The sequence below is a fragment of the Phaenicophaeus curvirostris genome, unplaced genomic scaffold, assembly GCF_032191515.1.
Source record: "Phaenicophaeus curvirostris isolate KB17595 unplaced genomic scaffold, BPBGC_Pcur_1.0 scaffold_51, whole genome shotgun sequence".
In the NCBI taxonomy this organism is placed as follows: Eukaryota; Metazoa; Chordata; class Aves; order Cuculiformes; family Cuculidae; genus Phaenicophaeus; species Phaenicophaeus curvirostris.
The window spans coordinates 599,137-625,845 of record NW_027206674.1 but is presented as its reverse complement, the minus strand read 5'-3'; the positions used below and the strand labels follow the sequence as shown (position 1 = coordinate 625,845).

Sequence of the window (26,709 nt, the reverse complement as noted above, 5' to 3'; positions counted from 1 at the left end):
CTCAGCAAGAACCAAGCAAAGAAGCTCCTAGAGAAAGGGACATGGTTGCTGCTCACTCGTAGGGTTGGAACATCCCACGAGGTTGAGTCTAAGCCTCAAGGCGACAACGTTGATGGTTTATAAACCTCTTCTTGACTCAGGGAACGGTCGTTTCTACCTGCTTGATTACATCTAGCAGCCCCTTGCTCCTCACAAATGTTCTTCTAAGGCGTGTTTGCATCCACACCACGCAGAGCTCGGCTCACCATGAGCTCAGATGTCTCCTAGGGGCTCCTCGAGAGCATGGACGCCCCAAGAAGCTCCTCAAAGCAGGCACCAGGCAGCTGCTAAACGGGTCCCTGATCTCCAAACCAACTCCTGGTGACCCTGCTTGAAGTTTGGATTGGTTTTAACAACAAACACAGGCTCCACCGCCTCTCCCCAGGGCACAGCCAGAGAATTGAGGACTTCTTACCTTCCCAAGATGGACTTCACAAGGCATAAACGCTCCTAGAAAATTCCTGCAGGAGGGAAAGCAGCAGTAAAGCCACCAAACACCCATATTCATCCCCCAAAGCCTCTGGTGACCCCACCTGCTCACCTCCACCTTTATATTCCAGGGATGCTGGTTCAAAGGTGAAGGATGAAGATGGGTTCCAAAGGAAACACCTGGGAATAATCCCCTTTCCAGCTGATCATGGCCCTGAAGTCTCTTTTTTCTTGCAGAAGGGCTCAGTCTGGGGCCTGTTTGAAGAAATATCCATCAGGTGGGTGTTAATCTCCTTGTTTATCTTCTCTAATTAGCTAATTGGGAAGAGCAAAGGCTACACCTGGCTCAGAGAAGTCATGGATGTCCCAGGAGGTGTTGAAGACCAAAGAACCCAACTCTCCCAACCTATCCTCATACGGGAGCTTCTCCAGCCCTCGGATCATCTCCGTGGCCTCCTCCGGCCTCGCTCCACCAGCTCCAAGTCCTTCTTGGGCTGAAAACTCCAGAATTTAACCCAGACCTCCAGGTTTGGTCTCCTCAGAGCGGAGCAGAGGAGCAGAATCCCCTCGTCCTGCTGCTCCCACGGCTTTGAATTCATTTCAGATTCTGGTTTTGGTTTTCTGGGCTGCGAGAGCGACGTTGGCGTCTCCTGTGGAGCTTCTCCTCCCCCAGCCCCCCAAATCCTTCTCCAAATCCATTTAATTCTTGTGAGCCGGGGTTATCTTCGTTGTTGGAGAGACCTGAGTGCACTTTGTTCTCCTAAGAATAGTGTTTACTTAAGGTTTCCCTCTTCACGTGCCACAAATAGAGGAGAAGCTCATAATTAAACACCCAGTAATTTATTACAGATGGAAAAGATTTAATATTCAAGAACTCAAAGTCCCGTATCAACAATTAAACATCATTCCAGACACGTAAACTCTCTTCAGCCTGAACTGTACAAGGACTAAGATTGGAACCTTCGAGTTTCTCCTACAACTTTATTTTTTGACCCCGTTCCTTAACGCTCTGTTGACGAGACGCAAGAAATTAGTGACGTCGATTGTTGAAGCTCCTTGGGGAAAGGGTTTTTCTTTGAGTATTTAGCCTTCACGTGTCTCCCAGCGTCTCCGTGGCTGATGGCAACCACCGAAATCTGCTCTAATTCAAAGGGTTTGATGCCATCGTCTGAATTTTATGCTCTATCCACAACCAAACACCGAGGAAAGTCGCCCGGAAATGTCTCGGCTGCCCCATCCCTGGAGATGTTGAAGGCCAGGTTGGATGGGGCTTGGAGAACCTCATCCAGCGGGAGGTGTCCCCGTGGCAGAGGGTGGAACTGGATGGGCTTCGAGGTCCCTTCCAACCCAACCCATCCCATGATTTCTCCACGCGAGAAGTCACAGGGGTGACTTTAGTTTTAGCACCTCCTGGGTTCGCTCAAAGCCTGCAGGGAGGTCCCGGCAGGTGCCTCTGCTCCAGCCTGCGCGGTAGGGATGAGATTCTCCTTCCACCTCGATTCCTTTGTCCAGCAGGGTGGGATTTCAGTCCTCTCTCCCTTCCCATCACCGTTACCTCATACCTCCCAGGGGTTTCTACAAGTACGTCCCTGGGCTGAGGTCCTCGGTAGCTCCCGAGCTCTCCAGACCAAGCTCAGAAGCATCGTCACCCTTAAACCTGGAGACGATCCTGGCCGTTTCCTGCGTCATCTCAAAATGTTTGAGCTGCTGCCTCCCTCCCGGGCGCTGCCGGAGGGGCCCGGTGCCACTCAAGCTGGTTTTGCTCCCACAAGTGTCCTCCAGCCCATCCTTCACCGTGGAGCTGCCGTGGGTAGCGAGGTTGCCTCCTCCACCAGCCTCCGTTGCCGCGTTGGCTGAAGCCGTAGCCCTCAAGGGCAAACTGGGAGACCCGGGAACGACCGGTTTGGGTTTCGCCTGGACCCGAATGTATTTTACGGGCTGGCGGCTGAAATGGCATCTCGGCTGGCTTCCTGGGGGTGCGTTGGAATCACCGTCGGCTTGTTCCTCCACAGAGCCCTCTGGGTCTTCTGCCTCAGAGCCAACGCTCGTAGTCACCTCTGAACGAAAAATGAGTTATCTTAGAGCAACAAGACAAGGTTATTACAAATTATTTTGGCTGCTGACTTATTTTCATAGATCATCGAACACTTTGGGTTGGAAGGGTCTTAAAGATCACCCAGTTCCAACCCTCTATGGTGGTTTTTTTGTGTTAGAAAGGATTGGAAAACCCTCTCGCGTTCACAAGCGAAACCACCTCCCTCCAACATCTTCATTAATCAAGAGCCGTCACAAGATGTAGATAAGATGCTCCATCCCTTGAGGGGTTGAAGACCAGGTTGGATGGAGCTTGGAGCAACCACATCCAGTGGGAGGTGTCCCCGTGGCAGGAGGTGGAACTTGATGGGCTTTGAGGTCCCTTCCAACCCAACCTGTTCTGTGATTCAGTTGGGAACTGGATGGGCTTTGAGGTCCCTTCCAACCCAACCCAGTCCATGGTGGGTTCTACGTGGATTTGAATGAGGTAGAAGGTATCGATCAGGCTTATATCCTCAAAGGTCTCCTTAAAATTAAAGCCAGGAGAGCTGGCAGGGGACTGAGGACCCGAGAGCGGGGAGAAGCCCTTCCTGAGAACACCAGACAACGTCCTCGTGCTTTCACGGGGGCTAGGTGGCAGTTGCTCCACACTAGGTTAGTGCAGAAACACCAAGAGGACCCAGCAGATCTTCCCCCTCCACTTAACGGAGAAGCAGGAGGTGTGAAAACGAGCAAAGACGGCGCAAGAGAACCTCCAAGAGCCTCATCACCACTTTATTTACCTAAAGCGGCTGCTCTCAACAGGCTGTGGGCTCCCTCCAGAGTCGACTCGGTGGTGGCTTCCCTGGAAGACGAGTTATCAGGGACACGTTCCACATTTAAACCGTGGTTGGAGGAGGAATTCTGTTGGAAAAAGCCATGAGTGTGTTTATAAAGGGATATTGTTTCATGTAAAGATACCATCAACTCCCAATTAACTCCAACCGCTCTTAGAGCCAACGATGGAGGCGACGGCTGGAGCTGAAACCAACTGGATTTGTCTTAGATGAGCCCTTGGGGGATGGAGAAGGAGCTTCCAGCAAGTCACGGGGCAGAAAATTATAGTTCAGGAACGGATTTGAGCTGAAAGAGAGGAGATTGGGATGAGATCTTGGGGAGAAATGTTCTCCTGGGAGGGTGGGGAGGTCCAAGAAGTGGTGGCTGCCCCATCCCTGGAGATGTTCAAGGCCAGGTTGGATGGAGCTTGGAGCTCCTGGACCAGTGGAAGGAGGTTGCATCTGGATGGGCTTGGAGGTCCCTTCCAACTCAAACCATTCCAGGATTGCTGCACCTAAGAAGTGACTTTATTTCAACTTTAATCAGTTATTTTAAGTCCTGTTCCTCAGCAAGGTGGACCCATGGATACAGTCACTTGCAGAGAAGACCCAGAAGCAGGAGGGAGAAGTCCGTGACCACAGATCTCACGCCCTTTGGCTTAACTTTAGGCAAGTTTCCTCTTTTTTTTTGCTCAAAAAACAACTGGGAAAGGGGGAAAAACCCACCATGACCCGCGTCAGGGATGCTACGAACGTTTGTGTCTTTACAGGGATGTGAAATAGGTGATGGAATGTTGGGAGGGAAGAGCCACGAGGGTTGGGAGGACGTAGGAGTGGGAAGGACGTAGGGTTGGGAAGGACGTAGAGTTGGGAAGGACGTAGGAGTGGAAATGACCAGGAAGAACACAGAAAGCTCAGCAGAAGGAGCAGGAAAAACAGGATCCATGGCTCGTGGATCCAGCAGAGCCTGGTGAGGTCGCACTGAGGGATCCCCTGGGGCGTGAAGCTGCAGCATCCCAAGGAATTTAGCCTGGAGAACCCCACGATTTTTCAGAGTGACTGAGCGAAACCACCACCCGCGTGGGCTGAGAAGCTGCTGGGACATCTGGAGCTTCTCATCTTGTCCTGTTTCTCCCACTCTGCTCCTTCCTCTTGGAAAAACCCTCCAATAGGAAACAAGTTGATCTGTGCAAGGTCTTTTTTAATAGCTGCTCCACCTTCCTCTCTAGAGCAGAGTCAGCAAGCCCAGCTCAGCCTCTGGGACCTCTACCTCTAGCTTTGTGGGCTGGGTTGGGTTTTGAAGTCCTTCATCCTTCTCTGGTGACGCTTCTCGCGAAGGGTTTTCACATCCAAGAGATAAGGATGAAGGGAGCTCGTCCATCCCAAAGACCCTCTCGTAGTTCTGAATGAGAAACTCCACCAGCTGGGCTTGATACCCAGAGTCGACCAGGCAGGACATGGAGACATCGCTCCCCGGGTCCGGCCGGATCAGAGTCGGCCCAAAGACGATGCCCAGGTTGTTTGGGGACATCTTGTTCTCTTCGTAGTTCTCTGCCACCCTGGGGAATGGAAACGGGACGGTTAAGGGCTTCCCAATGCATGGAACACACCAAACCCCTGGTTCCTCCTGGAGAACAACTCCAACGTTCATAGAATCATGGAATCACCAGGTTGGAAGAGACCCAACAGATCATGGAGTCCAACCGTCCCCATCGATCACCGACCCATGTCCCTCAGCGCCTCGTCCACCCGGCCCTCAAACCCCTCCAGGGCAGGGGACTCAACCCCCTCCCTGTCCCAGGGCCCAGGGACCCTTTCCAGGAAAGATTCCATCCTGCTGTCCATGCGGAGCCTCCCCTGGTGGAGCTTGAGGCCGTTCCCTCTCGGCCTGGCCCCTGGCCCTGGGGAGAAGAGCCCAGCTCCCTCCTCCCCACCAGCTCCTTGCAGGGAAAGAGCAAGGAGGTCTCCCCTCAGGCTCTTCTTCTCCAGGCTGAACCCCCCCAGGTCCCTCAGCCGCTCCCACAACCCCTTCTCCAGATCTTCTCCAGCTCCATTCTCCTTCTCCAGACCCTTCTCCAGTTCGGTTCTCTTCTCCAGACCCATCTCCAGCTCCGTTCCCCTTCTCCAGCCCCTCAATCCCTTGACCTCTTGCTCTTCCCCTTATGAATCGTTATCAGTCAGGACTTTCTTGGTCATTAAGACCAACAGGGACCTCCTGGGGTTGGACCCGACACGAACCAGCAGGACAACCGGCTCTGTCCTCACCTGTACAGGTGAGCGACGAGGTGCCTCAAGGTGTTGTAGTTGCTGGCAGGCAGTTTGCTCAGCAGGTCCCTCATGCTCTGGATGGGATCGGGAGGGGAACCCGCGCTCTCTGACTTTTCATCCGCAGGTTTCTGCAAGTCCTTGGCGAGCACGATGAGGTCGTCATAGAGGTGGGACGGCAGCACCGGCGCCGAAAGCTGCGGCGAGAGAGGAGGGAAACGGCAAATTCCTTCATCCCCTTGACCCAGGAGCAAGGAATCATCTCCCAGCAGAGGTTTGGGACCCACCTCCTTCAGGAAATGCTTCAGGACCCCCGTGATGTCGTGCGGGGAGTGCTCGGAGAGCTCCACCAGGCTCCTCCCGTTCTCGAACGCCTGGCAGAGCTTCTCCACCCGGGCTTTGGATCCGCTTATCCGGTAGATCCCCTGCGCGGGTCGGGAGAGGAGGGAGAGGTCAGTTGAGAGAGAGAGAGAGAGAGAAGACCAAATCCAGAATAACTGACTCCTCACCTGCACTCCGAGGGCTCGGGCTTCGATTTCCGACGTGCATCTCGCCACGATGAAGGGAACTTCTTCTGGGAAATCTCGAGGGACTTGAGTGAAGTCAACGCCAAAAAGAGGGACTCGGTTCGGCAGCTTCTTGTGGCCGCAGGTGATGAGCAGGTTCTCGAGACACTTCTTGTGGCAGGGCAGGTAGCACTGGAAGAGCAGAACCACCCCAGTTATCAGAGAATCACCAGCTTGGAAAGGACCCACTGGATCACAGAGTCCAACCATCCCCATCGATCACCAACCTGTGTCCCTCAGCTCCTCTTCTTCTCCAGCCCCCTCCCCAGCTTCGTTGCTCTTCTCTGCACTCGCTCCAGAGCCTCCACATCCTCGTGTCCCACCAACCCCCCCAGGTCCTTCTCCTCCAGGCCCTTTCCAGCCAGACTCCTCCTAGGCTGGAGCTGCCCAGGGTCGTTGTGCCCCAAGGTCCTGCTCCAACCTCATCCCCTTGGTCTCAGCCCATGGATCCAACCAGCTCAGAGCCCTCTGGAGAACCTCAAACCCTCCAGCAGATCCACCCAGCTCAGTGTCACCCCCAAACTCTCTCCGGGTGCCCTCCATGCCTCCATCCAGGTCGTTGACGAAGACATCGAACAGGACCCAGCACTGAGTAGTGGTCTGGTTGGGGTCCAGCGCTGTGGCTGAGGTTGAACTCTGAGGACTTCTCTGTTCCCTCAACCACCAAAGTCCCACCAACACCAAGACTGATGGAATCGATGAGATTGGAAAAGATCTCTAAGCTCCTCCAGCCTACTGGTTTAATATTTGATGGGAATGGTTGGACTCGATGATCCGATGGGTCTTTTCCAACCTGGTGATTCTAGGATTCTAGGATTCTACCTGTCAGCCCAGCACCTTCAGCCCATCAAACGGTGTCCCCACAGCTCCAACAACTCCCAATTCGCACCTCCTCGCACTCGAAGCCGCTGACCATGAAGGTGTCGCACTCCCTGCATTTGGATGGTCCTCGCAGCTTCCGAAGCCGGTGGGTCTGAGCTGCACTGGAGAGGAGGATGTTCTTCAAGTGCTGCTGGGAGGCACCGTTTTCTGCAGAAACAGCGTTAAAATATGAGAAGGAACCGCTAGGTCAGCACGGTTTCCACCTCAGGAGTTAAACAGGACTGGGACTCACCGCTCTCAAACGTTTGCAAGGAGTCTCGCTCTTCAAAATCGTCCGAGGAGGACACGGTGCCGGTGGATGGAGCCTTCAACAATTTCCTATCAGAGTCTCCTTGGGAAAAGAGAAAATATAAATCGCTCTTCTCGCCCTCGTGATGCGCAAAGTGGGTCAGCGTGGACTTTATTTCTGTTTTAAGCTTCTCGGTGACCTTAGGAAAGAGTTTCTGGGCTCTCACCTGGGCTGGAAGTGGGAGAGTCCAGGGATCGGGATTCACAGCTCCCTCCAAGGTTTTCAGGGTTGCTGCAGGAGGATTTGTTCGCACCTAGAATCATGGAGTCGTTTGGTTGGAATCGTTTGAGGGCATCGAATCCAACCGTATCTGCCACCACTAAACCCTGAGCACCTCATCCACTCGTATTTAGATCCCTTGGGTTGCTTCAACCCAAGAGTTGGGTTGAGGTCCGAACTGAGCTCCCGATCCATAAATACTCGCCACGATCTTCTCCAAGGTTGAGTAAAGCCTCAAGACTTGGAGAGCTTCACCCACATCATTGGCTCCTGCTCTGAATGCCTGACCCAGGGAGGTCTTCAAGACCAGGTTGGATGGGATTTGGAGCAACGCGATCCAGTGGAAGGTGCCCATGGCAGGGAGGTGGAACTGGATGGGTTTTGAGGTCCTTTACAGCCCAAACTATTCAACAATTCATTAAATTTAACCTACTCTGTTCGTCATTCGTGGAGAGCGGCTTTCTGGATGCCTCCTCTGGAGCGTTCCCGTCCTTCGCCGCGGCACTGTGATGCGAAGACGTCTTCTTCTTGCTGCTTGGAGGGGATCTGAGGTGGGATTGCAAAGAATTTTCCATCAGAGAAGGATCAGGGATAATATTTCATCACAGAGGGGCATATGGGAACCTGAGACAAAGCATCAGGTAGCTTTGAGTAAGGTGGGTCCTCCAGGAGACTCATAAACACCTGCACAAAACTAGGAAGAAGAGATTTATTCCACAGAATTCCACTCAGGAGAAAAGAGGGACCAAATCTTTGGAAAATTATAGAAAGAAATGAAACTTCTACCCTGCTTCTCATAGAATGATGGGACAGTTTGGGTTGGAAGGGACCTCAAAGCCCATCCAGTTCCATCCCTTCTATGAGCAGGGACACCTCCCACTGGATCTGGTTGCTCCAAGCCCCATCCAAGCTGGTCTTCAACACCTCCAGGGATGGAGCAGCCACCACTGCTCTGAAGAACCTCTTGGCTTCTCCCAGGAGAACGTTTCTCCCCAAGATCTCATCTCAACGTCCCCTCTTTCAGCTCAAAACCGTTCCCTTCATCCTACCCCTGCACTCCTCGATCAAAAGCCCTTCTCCATCCTCTTCTGGAGCCCCTTCCCGTCCTGGAAGCTGCTCTAAGGTCTCCTTGGAGACTTCCCTTCTCCAGGCTGAACAACCCCAACTCTCCCAACTTCTCCTCATACAGGAGCTTCTCCAACCCTTGGATCATCTCCATGGCCTCCTCTGGACTCGCTTCAACAGATTCACGTTCTTCCTTTTCCTGATGTTCCTCACTGGCCCAGGTCACCCCAAGAAGTGGTGGCTGCTCCATCCCTGGAGGTGTTGAAGACCAGGTTGGATGGGGTTGGAGCCCCTGATCCAGTGGGAGGTGTCCCTACCCCTCATGGGGTTGGACCTGGATGAGCTTTGAGGTCCCTTCCAACCCAAATCATCTTTGAGATCCCTTCCAACCCAAATCATTCCATGATTCCACGTTGCTCCTGGAGGAGGAGCTGAGCGCATCGTTAGGGATCTGTACTTCATTAACGGAGCTACCCAGAGAGAAAATATCTCAACGCCTTCCAGCGGTGGCTTCGCTGATGTTCACAACCACAACACTTGAGCGTTTCAAATCACTTCGTGGTTGTGCGTCAAGACTTTTTGTTCTCTGCGCTCTTTATTTCTGAATTTTCAGCTGGGATGGAAACTTTCCACGTTATTTTTTTTACCTCTGCCCTCCGGTAGCGAAGGGCTCGAATTCAAACACCTCCACGGGGATGTCTCTCTTCTGCAGAGCCTGAATGAACTCCAGGTACTTCTCGCCGGCTTTGTAGGGCTTGCAGACCTCCGACAGGTACTGGTAGCCCATGGGGACCTGCTCGGACTGAGCCTGGCGCTGCTTGAACATCCTCAACGTGACCTTAGAGGGAAAGAAACGAAGAAAAAAATCACTAGGGGTGGAAGCCCAGGTGGTTCTTCCTACCCTGGAGCTCAGAGATCTTCACCAATCTAGTTTCGCGTCACTCCAACTCAGTTTAATTGAATTAAAGACCAGGTTGGATGAAGTTTTGAGCACCTTGATCCAGCAGGAGGTGTCCCCATGGTAGGGGTGGGACTGGATGGGCTTGGAGGTCCCTTCCAACCCAAACCATCCCATGATTCTATGATTTTTTAATCTGTGGATATCTCTGTCCTCCAAGAAGTTGTGCAGGCTTGGAGAGGAGCAGCTGGCAAGAGCCTTGGTAGAAAAGGACCTGGGGATGCTTGGATCAGCCATGGGGTGGCCAGCAGGAGCAGGGAAGGGACTGTCCCCCTGAACTTGAAGCTGGTGAGGCTGCACCTTGAATCCCAGGTTTGGGTTTGGGTCCCTCACTCCAAGAGGGACATTGAGGGGCTGGAGAACATCTGGAGAAGAAGGAGAATGGAGCTGGGAAGGGTTTGGAGCCCAGAGGTTGTGTCTGAGGGACCTGGGGGGGTTCAGGTGCTGGACGAGGTGCTGAGGGACGTGGGTTAGTGATTGATGGGGATGGTTGGACTCATGATCCAGTGGGTCCTTCCCAACCTGGTGATTCCATGATTCTACGAAAACGATACCCAGAGCGCTGCTCTGATTTCAGCTGCTTGAGAAGGGTCTCTCAGAGGGTGGTTCAACCATGAAATGGTGAAGTTCCTGGAGGTCTTCTCCATGAAACAGGGTTTGGGGGACCAATGAAAGGTCACACGTACCCACGTCAGCACCTCATCCCCTTGGTAAATGAGTTTCCGGACGTGGGAGACGATCCGCGCTCGCACTTTCTCCAGTTCTTGGCGCCGGAAGTTGGCGTCGTTGATGCACGTCTTGTACAAAGCTTCGGCGTCCTGGGCCTGCGCGTGGCCAGAAACGGAAAGGATCGGGTCAACGGCTGCTGAACACGAGCCAGTGGAGGCCCAGGTGGCCCAGGAGGCCACCAGCATCCTGGCTTGGATCAGCCATGGGGTGGCCAGGAGGAGCAGGGAAGGGATTGTCCCCCTGGACTTGGTGCTGGTGAGGCTGCACCTCAAATCTTGGGTTCAATTTTGAGCCCCTCACTCCAAGAGGGACATTGAGGGGCTGGAGAACATCTGGAGAAGAAGGGGAATGGAGCTGGGAAGGGTCTGGAGAAGGGAACGGAGCTGGAGAAGGGTCTGGAGAAGGGGAACGGAGGTGGAGAAGGGGGATGGAGAAGGGGAACGGAGCTGGAGGAGGGTCTGGGGAAGGGGAATGGAGGTGGAGAAGGGGGATGGAGAAGGGGAACGGAGCTGGAGGAGGGTCTGGAGAAGGGCAACTGAGCTGGAGAAGGGTCTGGAGAAGGGCAACTGAGCTGGAGAAGGGTCTGGAGAAGGGCAACTGAGCTGGAGAAGGGTCTGGAGAAGGGGAACGGAGCTGGAGGAGGGTCTGGAGAAGGGGAACGGAGCTGGAGGAGGGTCTGGAGAAGGGGAATGGAGGTGGAGAAGGGTCTGGAGCCCAGGGGTTGTGGCCGAGGAACCTGGGGCTGTTTAGCCTGGAGAAGAGGAGGCTGAGGGGAGACCTCGTCGCTCTCTACAACTACCTAAAAGGAGGTTGTGGTGAGGTGGGTGCTGGGCTCTTCTCCCAAGGAACAAGCCATGAGACAAAAGGGAACGGCCTCAAGTTGTGTTGGGGAGGTTTAGGTTGGATATTGGGGAAATTTCCTTCCCTGGAGCAGTGGTGAAGTGGCTGCACAGGGCGTTGGTGGGTTCTCCATCCCTGGAGGGCTTCGAAAACCCATTAGGATGTGGACATTGTTTAGTAGGCCTGGTGATATCATATTGAGGGTTGTAGAGGATGATCTTAAAGGTCTTTTCCAACCTCTACGATCCCACAATCCTACGATTCTAGGGGGCTGTGGGGTTGGCTGTGGGTACCAGGAGCCTTTTCCGGAACCCATCACCTTGGCTTGGGCCTCCTCGCAGGAACGCCGGCGCTTCTCCAGCTGCTTGTTGGCGCTGCCGGGGTTGGCGGTGGCCGCGCTCTGGTACTCATCCTCGGCCTTGGCGCTCAAGTGCTTGGCCTTCTCCAGCTCCTCGCAGCGCTGGACGTACTGCAGGCGGGATTTGCGCAGGGACGACAAGGATTCGTGCTGGAAGAGGAAGGGGAAGGGGGTTTAGGAGCTCGGCGAGGCAGCAGGAGGAACAAGTCCCCGCTCGTGGCTTCAAGACGTGGTTTGGTGGGCTGGGCTTGGTGGGCTGGTTGAGCTGAGAGGTCTCTTCCAACCATCATGATTCCATGAGTCCATGAGCCAATGACTCCATGACTCCATGAGCCAATGACTCCATGAGCCAATGACTCCATGAGCCAATGACTCCATGAGCCAATGACTCCATGACTCCATGAGCCAATGACTCCATGACTCCATGAGCCAATGACTCCATGACTCCATGAGCCAATGACTCCATGACTCCATGAGCCAATGACTCCATGAGCCAATGACTCCATGACTCCATCAGTCAATGACTCCATGACTCCATCAGTCAATGACTCCATGACTCCATCAGTCAATGACTCCATGACTCCATCAGTCAATGACTCCATGACTCCATGACTCCACGAAAGCCCTTGCCTTCTCGTTCCAATAAATATTATCATCCAAAGGGCCATCGTACCCTTTATCCCACCCTCCTCGAAGTCCAGAAGCTCTAAGAGCTCGTTACCCTTCTCAGCAGCTCAATATCTTCCTCGTACTGAAATTTGATGCTGGGACGCTGATTCTATTCCCTAAATATTCCCTTTCCGAGCTCCAAGCCGTGACCAGCGTGAAGGTCAATCCCACCCGTTGACCACTCACCATTCTCTTTTGCTCCTTTGTCCACTGATCCTTGAATTCTTTCCTCCATTTCTCGATTTCGTTCTTCTTCGCTGACAGAGGCTGGAGAGGAAGAAGAGTTAGAGCAGCAGAAGCTCCTCAGGAGGAAAGAAAAGTCATCAGATAAATGAGGGTGTGGAACTAAGGGAGCAAACCTTGCAAGATCCCCCTTTTTCCTTGAAATTTGATATGTTTTTCCCATCTCTCTTCCCTTCCACCCCTAAAAACCAGGATAAATCCCTCCTCTTAGGTCTCGGGGATGTCCATCCCACTACCTGGTAGAATTCCTTCTGTTGGAGAAGTCCTACGGTCTCAATCGCTGAATTCCCGACCTTTATATCGTGTTCCAGGACCATCGTGTAGAGCGCCCGGAGAGGCATGTTGTGCTGCAAAAACCAAAACCAAAAAAGCTGATGTAGAATCATAGAGTGGGTTGGGTTGGAAGGGACCTCAAAGCCCTTCCAGTTCCAACCTCCTGCCACGGGGACGCCTCCCGCTGGATGAAGGTGCTCAAAGCTTCATCCAACGTGGCTTTGAACACCTCCAACCCCTGTTTTAGCTTCATGCGACGGCTTAAATGACCTTCATGATGTAGAAATGGTGCTGAGGGTCAAGTGGTCGCCCTTTGATTTGCTGCTGGAGTCTCATTTGAAGGTGAACGGACATGGGTTGGCCAAAAAACCTCATGGTTTGGGAAACACGATGACCTCGAGTGTCCCCAGTTAAAGCTAAACGTGATGGATTCGTAGAATCATGGGTTGGGTTGGGTTGGAAGGGACCGTAAAGCCCATCTGGCTCCAACCCAGGGTGCTCCAAGTGGATCAGGGTGCTCCAAGCCCCATCCAACCATCTCCAGGGATGGGAATTGAGGGTTCTGGCTGGAAGCAAGTTGACCATGAGCCAACAGGGTGTCCTGGAAGCCAACCACGTCCTGGCATTGCCAGCCAGTCAAGGCAAGGGGTCGTCCCACCACTACTGGGGGACACCGGTGTGGTCCCACCTCGACCACTGGGTGCAGCTTTGAGAAAAATGGACTTAAAGCTACTGGAAAGAGTCCAGAGGTGGCCACGAAGTTGGTGGAGGTTTTAGAGGGGAAGGCAGATGAAGAGCGGCTGAAGTCACTTGGTCTCTTCAGCCCGGAGAAAAAGAGACCGAGGGGAGACCTCATCGTGATCTACATCTTCCTCACACAGGGAGGAAGGGGAGTTGATGCTAAGCTCCTCTCTGGACCCAAGGGAATGGGAGGAAGATGGATCAGGACAGGGTTAAGATGGACAATGCTTAAAGGTCCTTCAACCAGAAGGTGGTGGAGAACTGGACCAGCTCCCCAGGGAAGTTGTCAGGGTTCCAAACCCAACAATATTCAAGAAGAACTTGGCCAACGCCCCCAGCCACACGATGTGAATGTTGGGGTTAACCTGGGAAGGGATGAGAGTTGGGCTTGATGATCCTTGGAGGTCCCTTCCAACTCAAGATGTTCTACGATCCCCTCCTTCTCCTCCGAAGGGGAGGGAGGCGAGGCCGTCGTGGGATCCGTACCTGCTGGCAGATGGCATTTCGTCCCGACTCCGCGATCTTCACCGTCCCCTTGGCGAACTCCGTCTCTGGAAAAGAGCAGGGGAGGTTGGACACCAGAGTCGTGGTCGTAGAGGTGGGTTTGTCAAAGCCCAAGCCCGTTCAGGAAAACAAAATCTGACACCACGTCCTTATCTTGGAGCAAAAGCCACCAAGAACACTGGTGTTGATAAAGACATTGAGCAGGGCTGGAGCCACCACTGAGCCCTGGAGAACCCCACTGGAACCGTTGGTGTTGGAAGGGACCTCAAAGCCTGGATGTTGGGGTCCCTCGGGGGCTGGATTTGTGCTCGGATTGCCTCGACCTTGGTGCAGGACCTCATCCTTGGCCTTGATGAACCTCCTGAGCTTCCCAGGTCCTCCCGTCTCCAGCCCGTCCAGGTCCCTGGAGGTGACTCACCGTAACTCAGTCGCTTTTCGATCCAGCCGAGAAGCTCTTTGACGTATTTACACCACATTTTGGCGTATTCGAGGGCCGCGTCGATGCCACCTTCGCATTTTATCAGCATCTCGTCCGCCTCCTGAGCTACAGCAGAAGAAACCCAGATGTGACTCGGCTCTGGCTGGTGGGTAGAAGCTCCCTGAGAGGAGCAAAACTAGAATCTCAAGGGCCGCTGCTATAAAATACTTGGGTAAAAGCCACAAATAAAGTTTTCCACTGGACAACGTCGTTGAAATCTCCTTCGTGGTGGCCCCGTGCTGTCCCACCCATGGAACCGCACAAGCTCCAGGCCAATTCGGCCCCTCTACTCCTCCAACCCCCTATTTTAATTAACTATTTAGGTGTAACTGGGTTTGAAAACCAAACTTGAGGACCTCTTGGGTTTCTGGGGAGGTGCAGGAAGGACTCTTGCTCCTTGGTGGAACCTAATGAAGATTCTTCGCGCTGCAGTGAGTCCAGTCCAACCCTTAACTGCAAATTCCACCACCAAACCAGGTCCTTCAGCCCCACATCTCCATGGCTTTGAAACCCCTACGCGTTTACAGCTGGAATCTGTGAGAAAGCTGCTTAGAATTTTTATTTTTTGCTTCATAATGACTTTCGAAGAGGAAAAAAATTATAATTTTCTATTTCGTGGTGTCAGGGACAAGCTCAGAGCTCATGAAGAGCCTTCCAGTGCTTCAAAGCATCTCAGGATTCACTGGGTTCCCTTAGAACATTTGGGGATGGATGTCTCGATGTTTAGAAATCAAAACCGCATGGGAAGATCCTTAACGAGACATTAACGGAGAAGCAGGGAACGATCTGTGTGCTGGAAGAAGAAGCTACTCAGCTCCGAGAGGCATCTAAATCCCTGATGGCCACCAGTCCAAGCTCAGCCTGAGGCTGATGCCAGCGAATCATGGAATTGTTGGGGTTGGAAAAGGCCTTTAAGATGATCCAAGTCCAACCCTCAACCCAACGCTGCCAACTCCACCACCTAACCAGGTCCCTCAGCCCCTCACCTCCACCACTTTTATATTTCTAATTAGCGATGTTACCTGTGACCTCTGCCTGCGTGGGCTTCTCCGAGCTGGTTTTGCTCTTGCAGAAACTTTCATTCAACTGTGGGGCAAAAAATGAGAAGAAAACGATGAAGGAAAACTGAGAAATCAGGAGAGTTTTTCACAACGAGCCCTGGTTTTGCTTAGCGAAGCAACCTAGTGCTGATAAATCATGGAATCGCAGGATGGGTTGGGTTGGAAGGGACCTCAGAGCCCATCCAGTTCCACCACATGCCATGGGGACACCTCCCACTGGATCAGGAGCTCCAAACTCCATCCAACCTGGTCTTCAACACCTCCGGGGATGGAGGAGCCACCACTTCTCGGGGCAACCTGGGCTTCCTCACCCTCCCAGGAGAACATTTCACCCCAAGATCTCGTCTCAATCTCCTCTCTTGCAGCTCAAAACCGTTCCCCTCGTCCCATCCCTCCACTCCGTGATCAAGATCCCCCTCCCCAACTTTCCTGGAGGCCCTTTCTCTACTGGAACCTGCTCTAAGGTCTCCTTGGAGCCTTCTCTTCTCCAGCTTGAACAACCTCCAGCCAGCTCTTATTTTTCTGCATCACCCAAGACCCAATTTTATGACGTAGAATCTAAAACCATGGACTCAAGCTCGCACACTTTGGTCCTGGACATCCGTAATTTCTTTCTTTCCCATCGGAATGACCTCTCCTTCCACGGGTAGGTCTGGGTCCTCGGTGCTCTCAGCATCCCCGGCGAACATATCAACCGTCCTGGGTAACGAGAAAGACGATAATTAAAGAAATGAAGGAGAAGACCCAGAGAAGTTCTACCTCGTTTATCTACTTACGCGTTTCCGATTGAGATTTCTATGGCGTCCAGGCCCCGGAAGATCTCGCTGTATCGCTTCCGGTTCTCAGGTGGACCTGGAAACATCATAGAATCATCATAGAATCATCACAGAATCGTTGAAGTTGGAAGAGACCTTTGTGATCATCAAATCCAACCCTCAACCCAACTCCACCATCGAACTGGAAGCGCCATGTAGAGAATTATGGAATGGGTTGGGTTGGAAGGGACCTCAAAGCCCATCCAGTTCCAACCCCTTTTCATGGGCAGGGACACCTCCCGCTGGATCAGGGGCTCCGAGCTCCATCCAACCTGGTCTTGACACCTCCAGGGATGGGGAACAACCCCAACTCTCCCAGACTTTGCTTGGATGGGAGGGTCTCCAGCTCTCACATCATCAACATGGCCTCCTCTGGATTTGCTCCAACAGCTCCAGGTCCTCCCTGGGCTGAGGACCCCAGAGATGGACCCAGAACTCCAGGTTTGGTCTCCGCGGGGCGAAGCAGAGGGGCAAGTCCTTCTCCTCAGGGCTGCTCCCAATCCATCCTCCTCGCAACCTGGGGTTGGGCTTGGGATTATCCTGAACCCCAGTGGAGGACCTTGTCCTTGGCTTTGTAGAACCTCACGATGTTCACACAGTTCCACCTCTCCAGGTCCCTCTGGATTCCACCCCTTCTCCTCTGGATTCCATCCCTTCCATTCTGGATTCCACCCCTTCTCCTCTGGATGATTCCACCCCTTCTCCTCTGGATTCCATCAGCAAACTTGGTGATGGTTCCCTCCATCCCACCATCCGCATCTTTGAGAAAGATGAAAAATACAGATGAGCATGAAAAATAGAACCCAGGCTCGTCCCTTCTTGAGGAGCAACGATCTCCTACCACGTTTCTCCCACAAAACTCATTTTACGTGGGATGGAGGACGCTTCGAGTCCCCCTCCCGCTCCTTCCCGCGTTTGTGATTTGGGGCTGAAATTAAAATTCATTAAAATTAAAAAAAAACAACAAAAAACAAAAGGGAAGATGGTTTCAAATACGAAACTGGACACGATGGGTAAAAATAAAAACACAAAAGCCGATTTCACTCTTCTTTGTCCTCTTGACATTCCAGGAAACAGGATGTGGTCGACCTGAATCTCAAGTTGCTTCACCCAGGGTTGAGTTTTTGACAGCGAGAAGCAAGTAGACGCAAGCGTTGCTCAACGATGCTCGGTAGGAAGGTTTGTTTGTGTCTCTTGTAGCTCCACGAGGTCTCGTAGGAGCAAAGAATCATGGGTTGGGTTGGGTTGGAAGGGACCTCAAAGCCCTTCCAGTTCCACCCCTGCCACGGGGACACCTCCCGCTGGATGAAGGTGCTCAAAGCTTCATCCAACGTGACTTTGAACACCTCCAACCCCTGTTTTAGCTTCATGCGACGGCTTAAACGACCTTCATGATGTAGAAATGGTGCTGAGGGTCAAGTGGTCGCCCTTTGATTTGCTGCTGGAGTCTCATTTGAAGGTGAATGGACACGGGTTGGCCAAAAAACCTCATGGTTTGGGAAACACGATGACCTCGAGTGTCCCCAGTTAAAGCTAAACGTGATGGATTCATAGAATCATGGGTTGGGTTGGGTTGGAAGGAACCTTAAAGCCCATCCGGTTCCAACGTCTTCCAGTGGATCAAGGAGCTCCAAGTGGATCCGGGAGCTCCAAGTGGATCAGGGTGAGGTGACTCCACAGCACCAAGGACCAGGGCTAATTGGATTTGAAACCTAACGACGCAGGGCAGAGGAAGGTCTTTCATTTCTCCTGTTTCCGGCGAGCAGAGGGTTGTTGAACAGGAAGCCGTGACTCAACCTCAGCAGCGCTGGAGGAGGCCAAGTGCGATGTTCTGCTTTTGAAAGCTGCTCTTGAGAGGCACCAGGAGACTCAAAACCTCACGTTCTCACCAGCTTTTTTGCTTCATCTCATCCTCATCTCAAGGAAATGACCTGCCAGCCGTCATCCAAAGCAGTTGGATCAGGTTCTTCCACTGGATCAGGTTCTTCCACCAGATCAGGATCTCCAAGCCCATCCAACCCGGCCTTGGACACCTCCAGGGATGGAGCATCCACAACTTCTCTGGGCAAGCCCAGAACCTCCAAGACATCTTTTATCTCAACCCGATGGTTTCATTGATCTTCACGGTGTAGAAACACTGGTGTTGGCCAAGCGACCCCCCTTCGCTTTGGCTCTGGAGTCTCTTTTTAAGCTACATGGTTGCATTCTGGCTCAAAATTTCATGGTTTGAGGAACGTGGTGACCTTTTGTGTCACCAGTTAGAGAATCATGGAATGGGTTGGGTTGGAAGGGACCTTAAAGAACATCCAGGTCCATCCAGGGACTCATAACCTCATCTAACCTGGTCTTGAGCGTCTCCAGGGAAAATAATCCGAGTTTCTTAACAACAGGTTTGGAAAACCACGACCACCTCCCACCTCAGGTTCCTCATCTCCTCGTCCTCCTCCAGGGAAAACAAAGGCGTCGAAATTGAGAAATCAGCTCGATCTGGAGGAGGTTGGAACATCAACCACCTCCCCTGTTCCGTCACCCACAACTGCCAGGAAACCCCCCCGCGAGGTCAGGGGCCTGAAAATAGCAGCAGGTATCGACGAGGGGGATTCACGCGACGCGCTGAGGGACGGGGGGAGAGTTTCCAGCTCTGCCTCGAGTCGTTCGAAAAGGAAGCGCGAGGCCTACAAACATTCCCGAGGTGTCAGAGGGAAGGAACCGAGGGCAGGTGGGTTGGGTTGCAAGATCAAAACGAGGCCATCGCCACTTGTAGAGGGAGATATTGGGGAAAGAGACTTGTCTCCATAGATGGAAGAACCTGCAGGTCTTGCATAATCAACCTTCCTTTTTAAGTAAGAAAAGAACAACTTCATTAACCCCTTGGCTGTTTGGTTCTTCAAGATTCAGGTTGAGGAACTGCGTAGGAAGAATTTAGATGGGTGGCGATGCTTAGATCATCGAATTATGGAATAATTTGAGATGGAAGGACCTCAAAGCTCATCCAGTTCCACCACCTCCCCCTGGATGAGGTTCTCCAAGCCCCATCCAATGTGGCCTTCAACATCTCCAGGGATGGAGCAGCCACCACTTCTCTAGGCACCAAAGAATTTTATCTGGTTGAGACCAGAAACTTCGGGATCTTCATGGAAACCCCAGTTTGAAGACCCTACGGCTCTTTCCCAGCACCCACATTTCCTCCGCGGCTCGTGCCGCGTCCCAGGTCACCCCAAGCCCCAAAGCGAAGTAGAAAAAGCTCGTTTCAAATCACGTACCGCTCGGCTCGGGGTCTCCCATGACGGAACCTTCAGTGGTTTGGTTGGAAAGTGGCCGAATCCCAGATTTCCCGGCGTCGAATCGAAGCTGAACTCGATAAAACCCAAAATCTTGGTCAGATCAGCCGGGAAGGAACCATCCAGGGGTCCATGAGAGCTGCGCGTGAAGAAGACCTCCCCGAAATAAGCAACCCCGGTGGCTGCTGGAGCCAAATCTGCTTCCTGCGCACACGCTTCCGCGACGACGGCAGCGAGCGGCTCGCGCGATTTGCATAATTCGTGGTCGAGAGCAACGATGGGGCCGTTTCTTCTGGGTTCTCCTGGCTTCGGCGCCTGCAGCCCCGGGTTCTCATCTAGGACCTCCGAGACTCCTCTAGAGCCCCCCAAGAGACCCCTAAATGACCATCTAGGGTCCTCTGGAGCCCCTCGGGACCCCTCTAGGGACCCCCAGGACCCCTCTAGGGTCCCTCTAAGACCCCAGGAACCCTCTAGAGGCCACCAGGACCCAACTAGGACCCCCAGGACCCCTCCAGGGACCCCTAAATGACCATCTAGACTCCTCTGGAGCCCCTCGGGCCCCCTCTAGAGCCCCCCAGGCCCCCTCTAGGGTCCCTCTAAGACCCAGGAACCCTCTAGAGGCCACCAGGACCCATCTAGGACCCCCAGGACCCCTCTAGAACCCCCCAAGGGACCCCTAAATGACCATCTAGACTCCTCTGGAGCCCCTCAGGACCCCTCTAGGGACCCCCAGGACCCATTTAGGGACCCCCATGTCCTCTCTAAGGACCCCCAGGACCCCTCTAGAGCCACCAAGGACCCTTCTGGTGTCCCCCAGGACCCTTCAAGAAGCCCCCCGACCACTCTAGGGACACCAAGGACCCCTCTAGAGCCTCCAAGGATTTTTAAGGGACCCCCAGGACCCCTCTGGATCCACCCAAGACCCATCTAGGACACCCAGGACCCCTCTAGGGCCCCACAGAACCCCTCTAGGGCCCCCAAGACCATCTGGGACCTGACTGGGGGGACCCTGGGGCAAATATCGGGGTGTCCGGGGCAAATTTGGGGACCCCAATGATCATAAATAAATTTATTAACCAATAAATAAAGTAGCTCTGGGCAATAATTAAAGGGGAGAGGGGCCCCCAGGCCAGCTGGGGGGGAGGAGACACCAGTGAGGACCCCCCGTCTCTGGCCAAAGGGACCTCCACAGTCCCCAACGTCCCCAAAACGGGGGGCTGGGAGGTCCCTTGGGTCCTCAACTGGTCAATGTGAGGGTGTCCAAGGTCACTTGATGTCCTCAAGGTCCAGGAATGAAGGTCCAGAAGGTCCTTGATGTCCTCAAGGTCCAAGCATTGAGGGCCAGAAGGTCTTTGATGTCCCCAATGTCCAAGTGCAGAGGTCTGCAAGGTCCTTGATGTCCCCAATGTCCAGACACGGAGGTCCACAAGGTCCCTTGATGTCCCCAAAGTCCCTTGATGTCCCCACATCTCCAACCATGGGGTCTCCAGCACCAAATATTCAAGCACAGGGATCTGCAATGTCCCTTAATGTCCTAAATCTTCAAGTATGGAGGTCTCCGAGGTCCCTTGATGTCCCCAATCTCCAAAGAGGGGGTCACCAGCTCAGAATCTCCAGGCACGGAGGTCAGCAATGTCTCCAGATGTTCTAAATCTCTGGTCATGAAGCTCTTGGGACCCAAATCTCTGGTCAGGAAGCTCTTGGGACCCAAATCTCCAGGCAGGGAGGTCAGAAATGTTTCCAGATGTTCTAAATCTCTGGTCACGAAGCTCTTGGGATCCAAACCTCCACACGTGGAGCTCAGCAATGTCCCCAATGTCCAACCAGGAGGTCAACCAGCCTCAAACTCCACCGGCGATACGCAGCAGCCCTATGAAGTTGTCCTCCCGCCGGTCCTGAGCCAGTTGCCACTCCTCCCCGTCCACGTCTCCGTCCAGCGCGAGGCTGAGAACGTCTCCAGCTTGGAGCTGCCCAACGGCTTGAGCCAAACCAGAAGAGACGGGGTCAGGTCCCGCCTCGTCGGGTAACGTCAACGGCACCGCCAGGACCGGGCGCGGTGACCCCTCGCGGCGCAGCTGGAGGGTGACGGTGCCGGGAGGACACGGGGCCACCGTGCAGGAGAGGGAGAATTGGCCGTAGAGGAGGTAGAGGCCACCGGTTGTCACCTCCAGCTTCTTGGTTCTCATCTGGACGTCGGCGCTGAGGAAGACGCCGCTGATGCCCTTCTCGTAGCGCCAACTGGGTCCTGGGGGCACCGTCAAGGAGCCTGGGGAGGGGAGAAGAAGAAGAGAGGTGGGTGGTGGGTGGCTCCTGGGACCTTGCGATGGGAGTTGGGGTGACCCCAGGGGAGATGGAGGTCCTGGAGGGAAGGTGGAGCAACCTGAAGGGAGATGGAGGTCCTTGATGGAGGACGAGAGTCCCTCAAGGGAGATGGAGTGACCCTAGTGGGAGATGAGGGTCCCTCAAGGGAGATGGAGGGTCCCTGACACCCTGGGGACCACGGGGATGGAGGATGCTCCGTGACACCCTGGGGACCACAAGGATGGAGGATGCTCCGTGACACCCTGGGGACCACAAGGGTGGAGGATGCTCCGTGACACCCTGGGGACCACGGGGACGGAGGATGCTCCGTGACACCCTGGGGACCACGGGGACGGAGGATGCTCCGTGACACCCTGGGGACCACGGGGACGGAGGATGCTCCGTGACACCCTGGGGACCACGGGGACGGAGGATGCTCCGTGACACCCTGGGGACCACGGGGATGGAGGATGCTCTGTGACACCGTGGGGACCACGGGGACGGAGGATGCTCCGTGACACCTTGGGGACCACAAGGATGGAGGATGCTCCGTGACACCCTGGGGACCACGGGGATGGAGGATGCTCCGTGACACCCTGGGGACCACGGGGATGGAGGATGCTCCGTGACACCGTGGGGACCACAAGGATGGAGGATGCTCCGTGACACCGCGGGGACCACAAGGATGGAGGATGCTCCGTGACACCGCGGGGACCACAAGGGTGGAGGATGCTCCGTGACACCGCGGGGACCACAAGGGTGGAGGATGCTCCGTGACACCGTGGGGACCACGGGGACGGAGGATGCTCCGTGACACCCTGGGGACCACGGGGACGGAGGATGCTCCGTGACACCGCGGGGACCACGGGGACGGAGGATGCTCCGTGACACCGCGGGGACCACGGGGACGGAGGATGCTCCGTGACACCGCGGGGACCACGGGGACGGAGGATGCTCCGTGACACCGCGGGGACCACGGGGACGGAGGATGCTCCGTGACACCCTGGGGACCACGGGGACGGAGGATGCTCCGTGACACCCTGGGGACCACGGGGATGGAGGATGCTCCGTGACACCCTGGGGACCACGGGGACGGAGGATGCTCCGTGACACCGCGGGGACCACAAGGATGGAGGATGCTCCGTGACACCCTGGGGACCACAAGGGTGGAGGATGCTCCGTGACACCCTGGGGACCACAAGGGTGGAGGATGCTCCGTGACACCGTGGGGACACTCGGTGACACCCTGGAGCCCGGTGGCCGCTCCGTGACGCCTTGCGACACCCTCAGAAGCTCCAGGCCCCAGGGTTGAGGTTTCCTTCTCCGCGGGCGGAAGGAAGAACCCACGCGAAGCTTTCCGAGTTGAGCGGGAGAGGAACCCGACGAAGGTGTCATCGCGTCCACCCCCAAGGCCTCGAGCCCCTCCCCGTGGCCTCAGGTCCGCGCGGGACTTACCGGCGCTCAGCAGGACGTGGGCGGCCGTGGAGACCTGCGAGGGAGTGGAAGGAGAACGTCAACGGGGCGGGAAGAACCTGAGCATCCCGCTGGCTCGTCTCCTCGGGGAAGGGGGAAGTTGGGATCTCGGGGGTTTCCAGCTCCTCCAAGAGGGTTTCGGGGCCCAAATCCCGGGATTCGGGGACTTCGGGGATGGGGAAACTGAGGCACGAGGGGTTGGTGGGTCCTCCTTCCATCCCTAACGGATGGATGGACGGATGGATGGACACCACCAGGAGGGACAGCCAGGAGGATGAGGAGGGGGGGGCTGGATGGACGGATGGATGGACAGGGCCCCAGAGGGATGGACAGACACCCAGACGGACAGACGGACACTCAGAGGAACACCCGGAGGGATGAGCAGACAGACGGACGCGCAGGTGGGGTCTCCACAACCCACCAGAGAGAGGGATGAAGACCCGGGATGGACAGACAGACAGATGCCTACAGGCACCAGGATGGATGGACAGACGTGTAGATGGACACCCAGACAGACAGACGGACACCTGGGCAGGGAGAACACCCGGATGGATGGAAACCTGGACAGACGGACATCCAGATGGACACTGAGGCAACCGGACAGGCAGACAGACACCTGGACAGATGGACACCCAGATACCTGGACAGCCAGAGAGATGGACAGACAGACGCCTAGAGAACCAGACAGATGGACGGACACCAGGATGGGCATCCGGACAAGCCAGACAGACGGACACCCGGACAGACAGACAGATGGAGGCCTGGACATCTGGACAGGTGGATGTGTGGACACACAGACACCGGGACAAGCAGACAGACGGACACCTGGAGAAAGGGGACAGGCGGAAAACCGGACAGACAGACATCTGGACACCTGGACAGGTGGATGCCTGGACAGACAGACACCAGGACAAGCAGAGAGGTGGACACCTGGAGAAAGGGGACAGATGGAAAACCGGACAGACAGACACCTGGCTGGAGTGGATAGACAGACAGACACCTGGCTAGAGGGGACAGACGGACACCTGGCTAGAGGGGACAGACGGACAGACACCTGGCTAGAGCGGACAGACAGACAGACGGACACCTGGCTAGAGGGGACAGACGGACACCTGGCTAGAGGGGACAGAGAGACAGACAGACACCTGGCTAGAGGGGACAGACGGACAGACACCTGGCTAGAGGGGACAGACACCTGGCTAGAGGGGACAGACACCTGGCTAGAGGGGACAGAGAGACAGACAGACACCTGGATAGAGCGGACAGACAGACAGACACTTGGCTGGAGTGGACAGACAGACAGACACCTGGATAGAGCGGACAGACAGACAGACACCTGGATAGAGTGGACAGACGGATGGACACTTGGCTAGAGGGGACAGACAGACAGACACACACCTGCCTAGAGGGGACAGAGGGACAGACACCTGGATAGAGTGGACAGAGGGACAGACACCTGGCTAGAGGGGACAGACGGACAGACACCTGCCTAGAGGGGACAGACAGACGGAACACCAGCCCCCCCCGGCCCTCGGACGGACGGACGGACAGACGGACGGACAGACGGACGGACAGACGGACGGACAGACGGACCTGCGTCGGGCGGGCGGCCCGGCTCAGCCCCGCGAAGGCTCCGAAGGCTCCGACGGCGGCAGCGACAGCGACAGCGACAGCGCCGAGAAGGCGGAGCAGGAGGCGGCGGCTCCGGGTCCCGGTTCGGGTCCCGGTTCGGGGCTCGGTCCCGGTCCCGGTCTCGGTTCGGTCCCGGGTCTCTCGAGGCGCCTCCGGGTCCGGGAGCGGCGACATCGCGGCGGGGCCAGAGCCGAGAGAGACGCTTTTAACGGGGACACGGGGGGAGGGGACAGAGGGACACGGGGAGGGGACAGAGGGACAGAGGGGGGAGGGGACGGAGAGGGGACAGAGGGGGGAGGGGACGGAGAGGGGACAGGGACACGGGGAGGGGACAGGGAGGAGGGGACACGGGGGGAGGGGATGGGGACAGGGAGGAGGGGACACGGGGGGAGGGGATGGGGACATGAGGGGAGGGGGATGGGGACACGAGTGGAGGGGGACAGGAGGGAGGGAGTGGGATGGGGAGGGGACAGGGACACGGGAGAGGGGACAGGGAGGGGACACGGGGATAGAGAGGGGACAGGGGGGAGGGGATGGGGACACCGGGAGGGGACACCGGCGATAGTGGAGAGGGAACAAAGGGACACGGGGAGGGGGACAGGGGGACACGGGGAGGGGGACAGGGGGGGCACGGGGAGGGGGACAGGGGGGGCACGGGGAGGGGGACAGGGGGGGCACGGGGAGGGGGGCGAGGAAGGGACACCGGGGACACCGAGGAGGGGACACGAGGGAGGGGATGAGATGGGGAGGGGTGGAGGGGGACACGAGGGAGGGGGACACCGGGAGGGGACCAGGAGGGGACACGGGAAGGGGATGGGGACAGTTGGGATGGGGACAGCGGGGGGAGGGGGATGGGGACACCGAGGAGGGGACACGAGGGAGGGGATGAGATGGGGAGGGGGAGGGGGACACCGGGGAGAGGGACCAGGAGGAGACACGGGAAGGGGATGGGGACAGTTGGGATGGGGACAGCGGGGGAAGGGATGGGATGGGGAGGGACAGGGTGGGGAGGGAGGGACACGGGGACAGGAGGACAGGGGTTGGGGGGGAAGGACACACAAACCAGGGAGGGGGACAGAGACCCGGGGAGGGGAGGGGGACAGCGGGGAGGGGAGGGGGACAGCGGGACACCGGGAGGGGACACTGGGGATAGTGGAGAGGGGACAAAGGGACACGGGGGGGGATGGGGACACGGGGGGGAGGGGAGGGGATGGGGAAGGGGACGAGGAGGCGACACCGGGGACACCGAGGAGGGGACAGGAGGGAGGGGATGGGATGGGGAGGGGACAGGGACACGGGGAGGGGGATGGGGACACCAGGGATGGGGACAGAGGGACACGGGGAGGGGGGACACCGGGGACAGGGAGGGGGACACCGGGGACAGGGAGGGGGACACCGGGGACAGGGAGGGGACAGAGGGACCTGGGGAGGGGACACCGGGGAGGGGACACGGGGGGAGGGGGATGGGGACACCGGGGAGGGGGACAGAGGGACACCGGGGACAGGAGGGAGGGATGGATGGGGAGGGGACAGGGACACTGGAGAGGGGACACGGGGACAGCGGGGACAGCGGGGAGGAGACCGAGTAGGGGACACGGGGACGGATGGGGAGGGGACAGAGGGCCACGGGGAGGGGACCAGGAGGGGCCAGGTGGCTTCTAGGGGGGTGGGGGGGGAGGGGACACAAACCAGGGAGGGGACAGGGACCCCGGGGAGGGGACACGGGGAGGGACAGAGCGACACTTCCATC

The 26,709-nt window shown here is 56.0% G+C and overlaps 2 protein-coding genes across 2 annotated transcripts; both read right to left on the bottom strand.

Moving 5' to 3' along the window:
- Positions 1-1,324: 1,324 nt before the first annotated feature.
- GMIP (GEM interacting protein) lies at positions 1,325-19,756 on the bottom strand. The gene is made up of 21 exons (XM_069881594.1): positions 19,536-19,756; positions 16,234-16,309; positions 16,042-16,156; positions 15,419-15,482; positions 14,337-14,462; positions 13,901-13,965; positions 12,637-12,747; positions 12,344-12,424; positions 11,450-11,638; positions 10,248-10,385; positions 9,251-9,441; positions 7,972-8,084; positions 7,486-7,572; positions 7,263-7,361; positions 7,038-7,177; positions 6,092-6,280; positions 5,870-6,007; positions 5,583-5,779; positions 4,588-4,876; positions 3,285-3,405; positions 1,325-2,525 (listed from the first exon to the last, which is right to left on the bottom strand). The coding sequence occupies exons 1-21, from the start codon at positions 19,555-19,557 to the stop codon at positions 2,044-2,046; spliced, it is 3,033 nt and encodes a 1,010-aa protein (XP_069737695.1). The 5' UTR covers positions 19,558-19,756; the 3' UTR covers positions 1,325-2,043.
- Positions 19,757-20,650: 894 nt separating this feature from the next.
- On the bottom strand, positions 20,651-25,133 carry LOC138734006 (uncharacterized). The gene is made up of 3 exons (XM_069881539.1): positions 24,921-25,133; positions 23,310-23,343; positions 20,651-21,819 (listed from the first exon to the last, which is right to left on the bottom strand). The coding sequence occupies exons 1-3, from the start codon at positions 25,131-25,133 to the stop codon at positions 21,395-21,397; spliced, it is 672 nt and encodes a 223-aa protein (XP_069737640.1). The 3' UTR covers positions 20,651-21,394.
- Positions 25,134-26,709: the final 1,576 nt, after the last annotated feature.

Coding starts and splice junctions, on each gene's coding strand:
- GMIP (XM_069881594.1), bottom strand. CDS start 19,557: ATGGGAGACCCCGAGCCGAGCG. Junction 12,425..12,636: donor AACAGAAGGAATTCTACCAG/GTAGTGGGATGG, acceptor CTTCCTCTCCAG/CCTCTGTCAGCGAAGAAGAA. Junction 7,178..7,262: donor CTTGCAAACGTTTGAGAGCG/GTGAGTCCCAGT, acceptor CTGTTTCTGCAG/AAAACGGTGCCTCCCAGCAG.
- LOC138734006 (XM_069881539.1), bottom strand. CDS start 25,133: ATGTCGCCGCTCCCGGACCCGGAGGCGCCTCGAGAGACCCGGGACCGA. Junction 23,344..24,920: donor GGGCCGCCCGCCCGACGCAG/GTCCGTCTGTCC, acceptor ACTCCCTCGCAG/GTCTCCACGGCCGCCCACGT. Junction 21,820..23,309: donor CCACGTCCTGCTGAGCGCCG/GTAAGTCCCGCG, acceptor TCCCCTCCCCAG/GCTCCTTGACGGTGCCCCCA.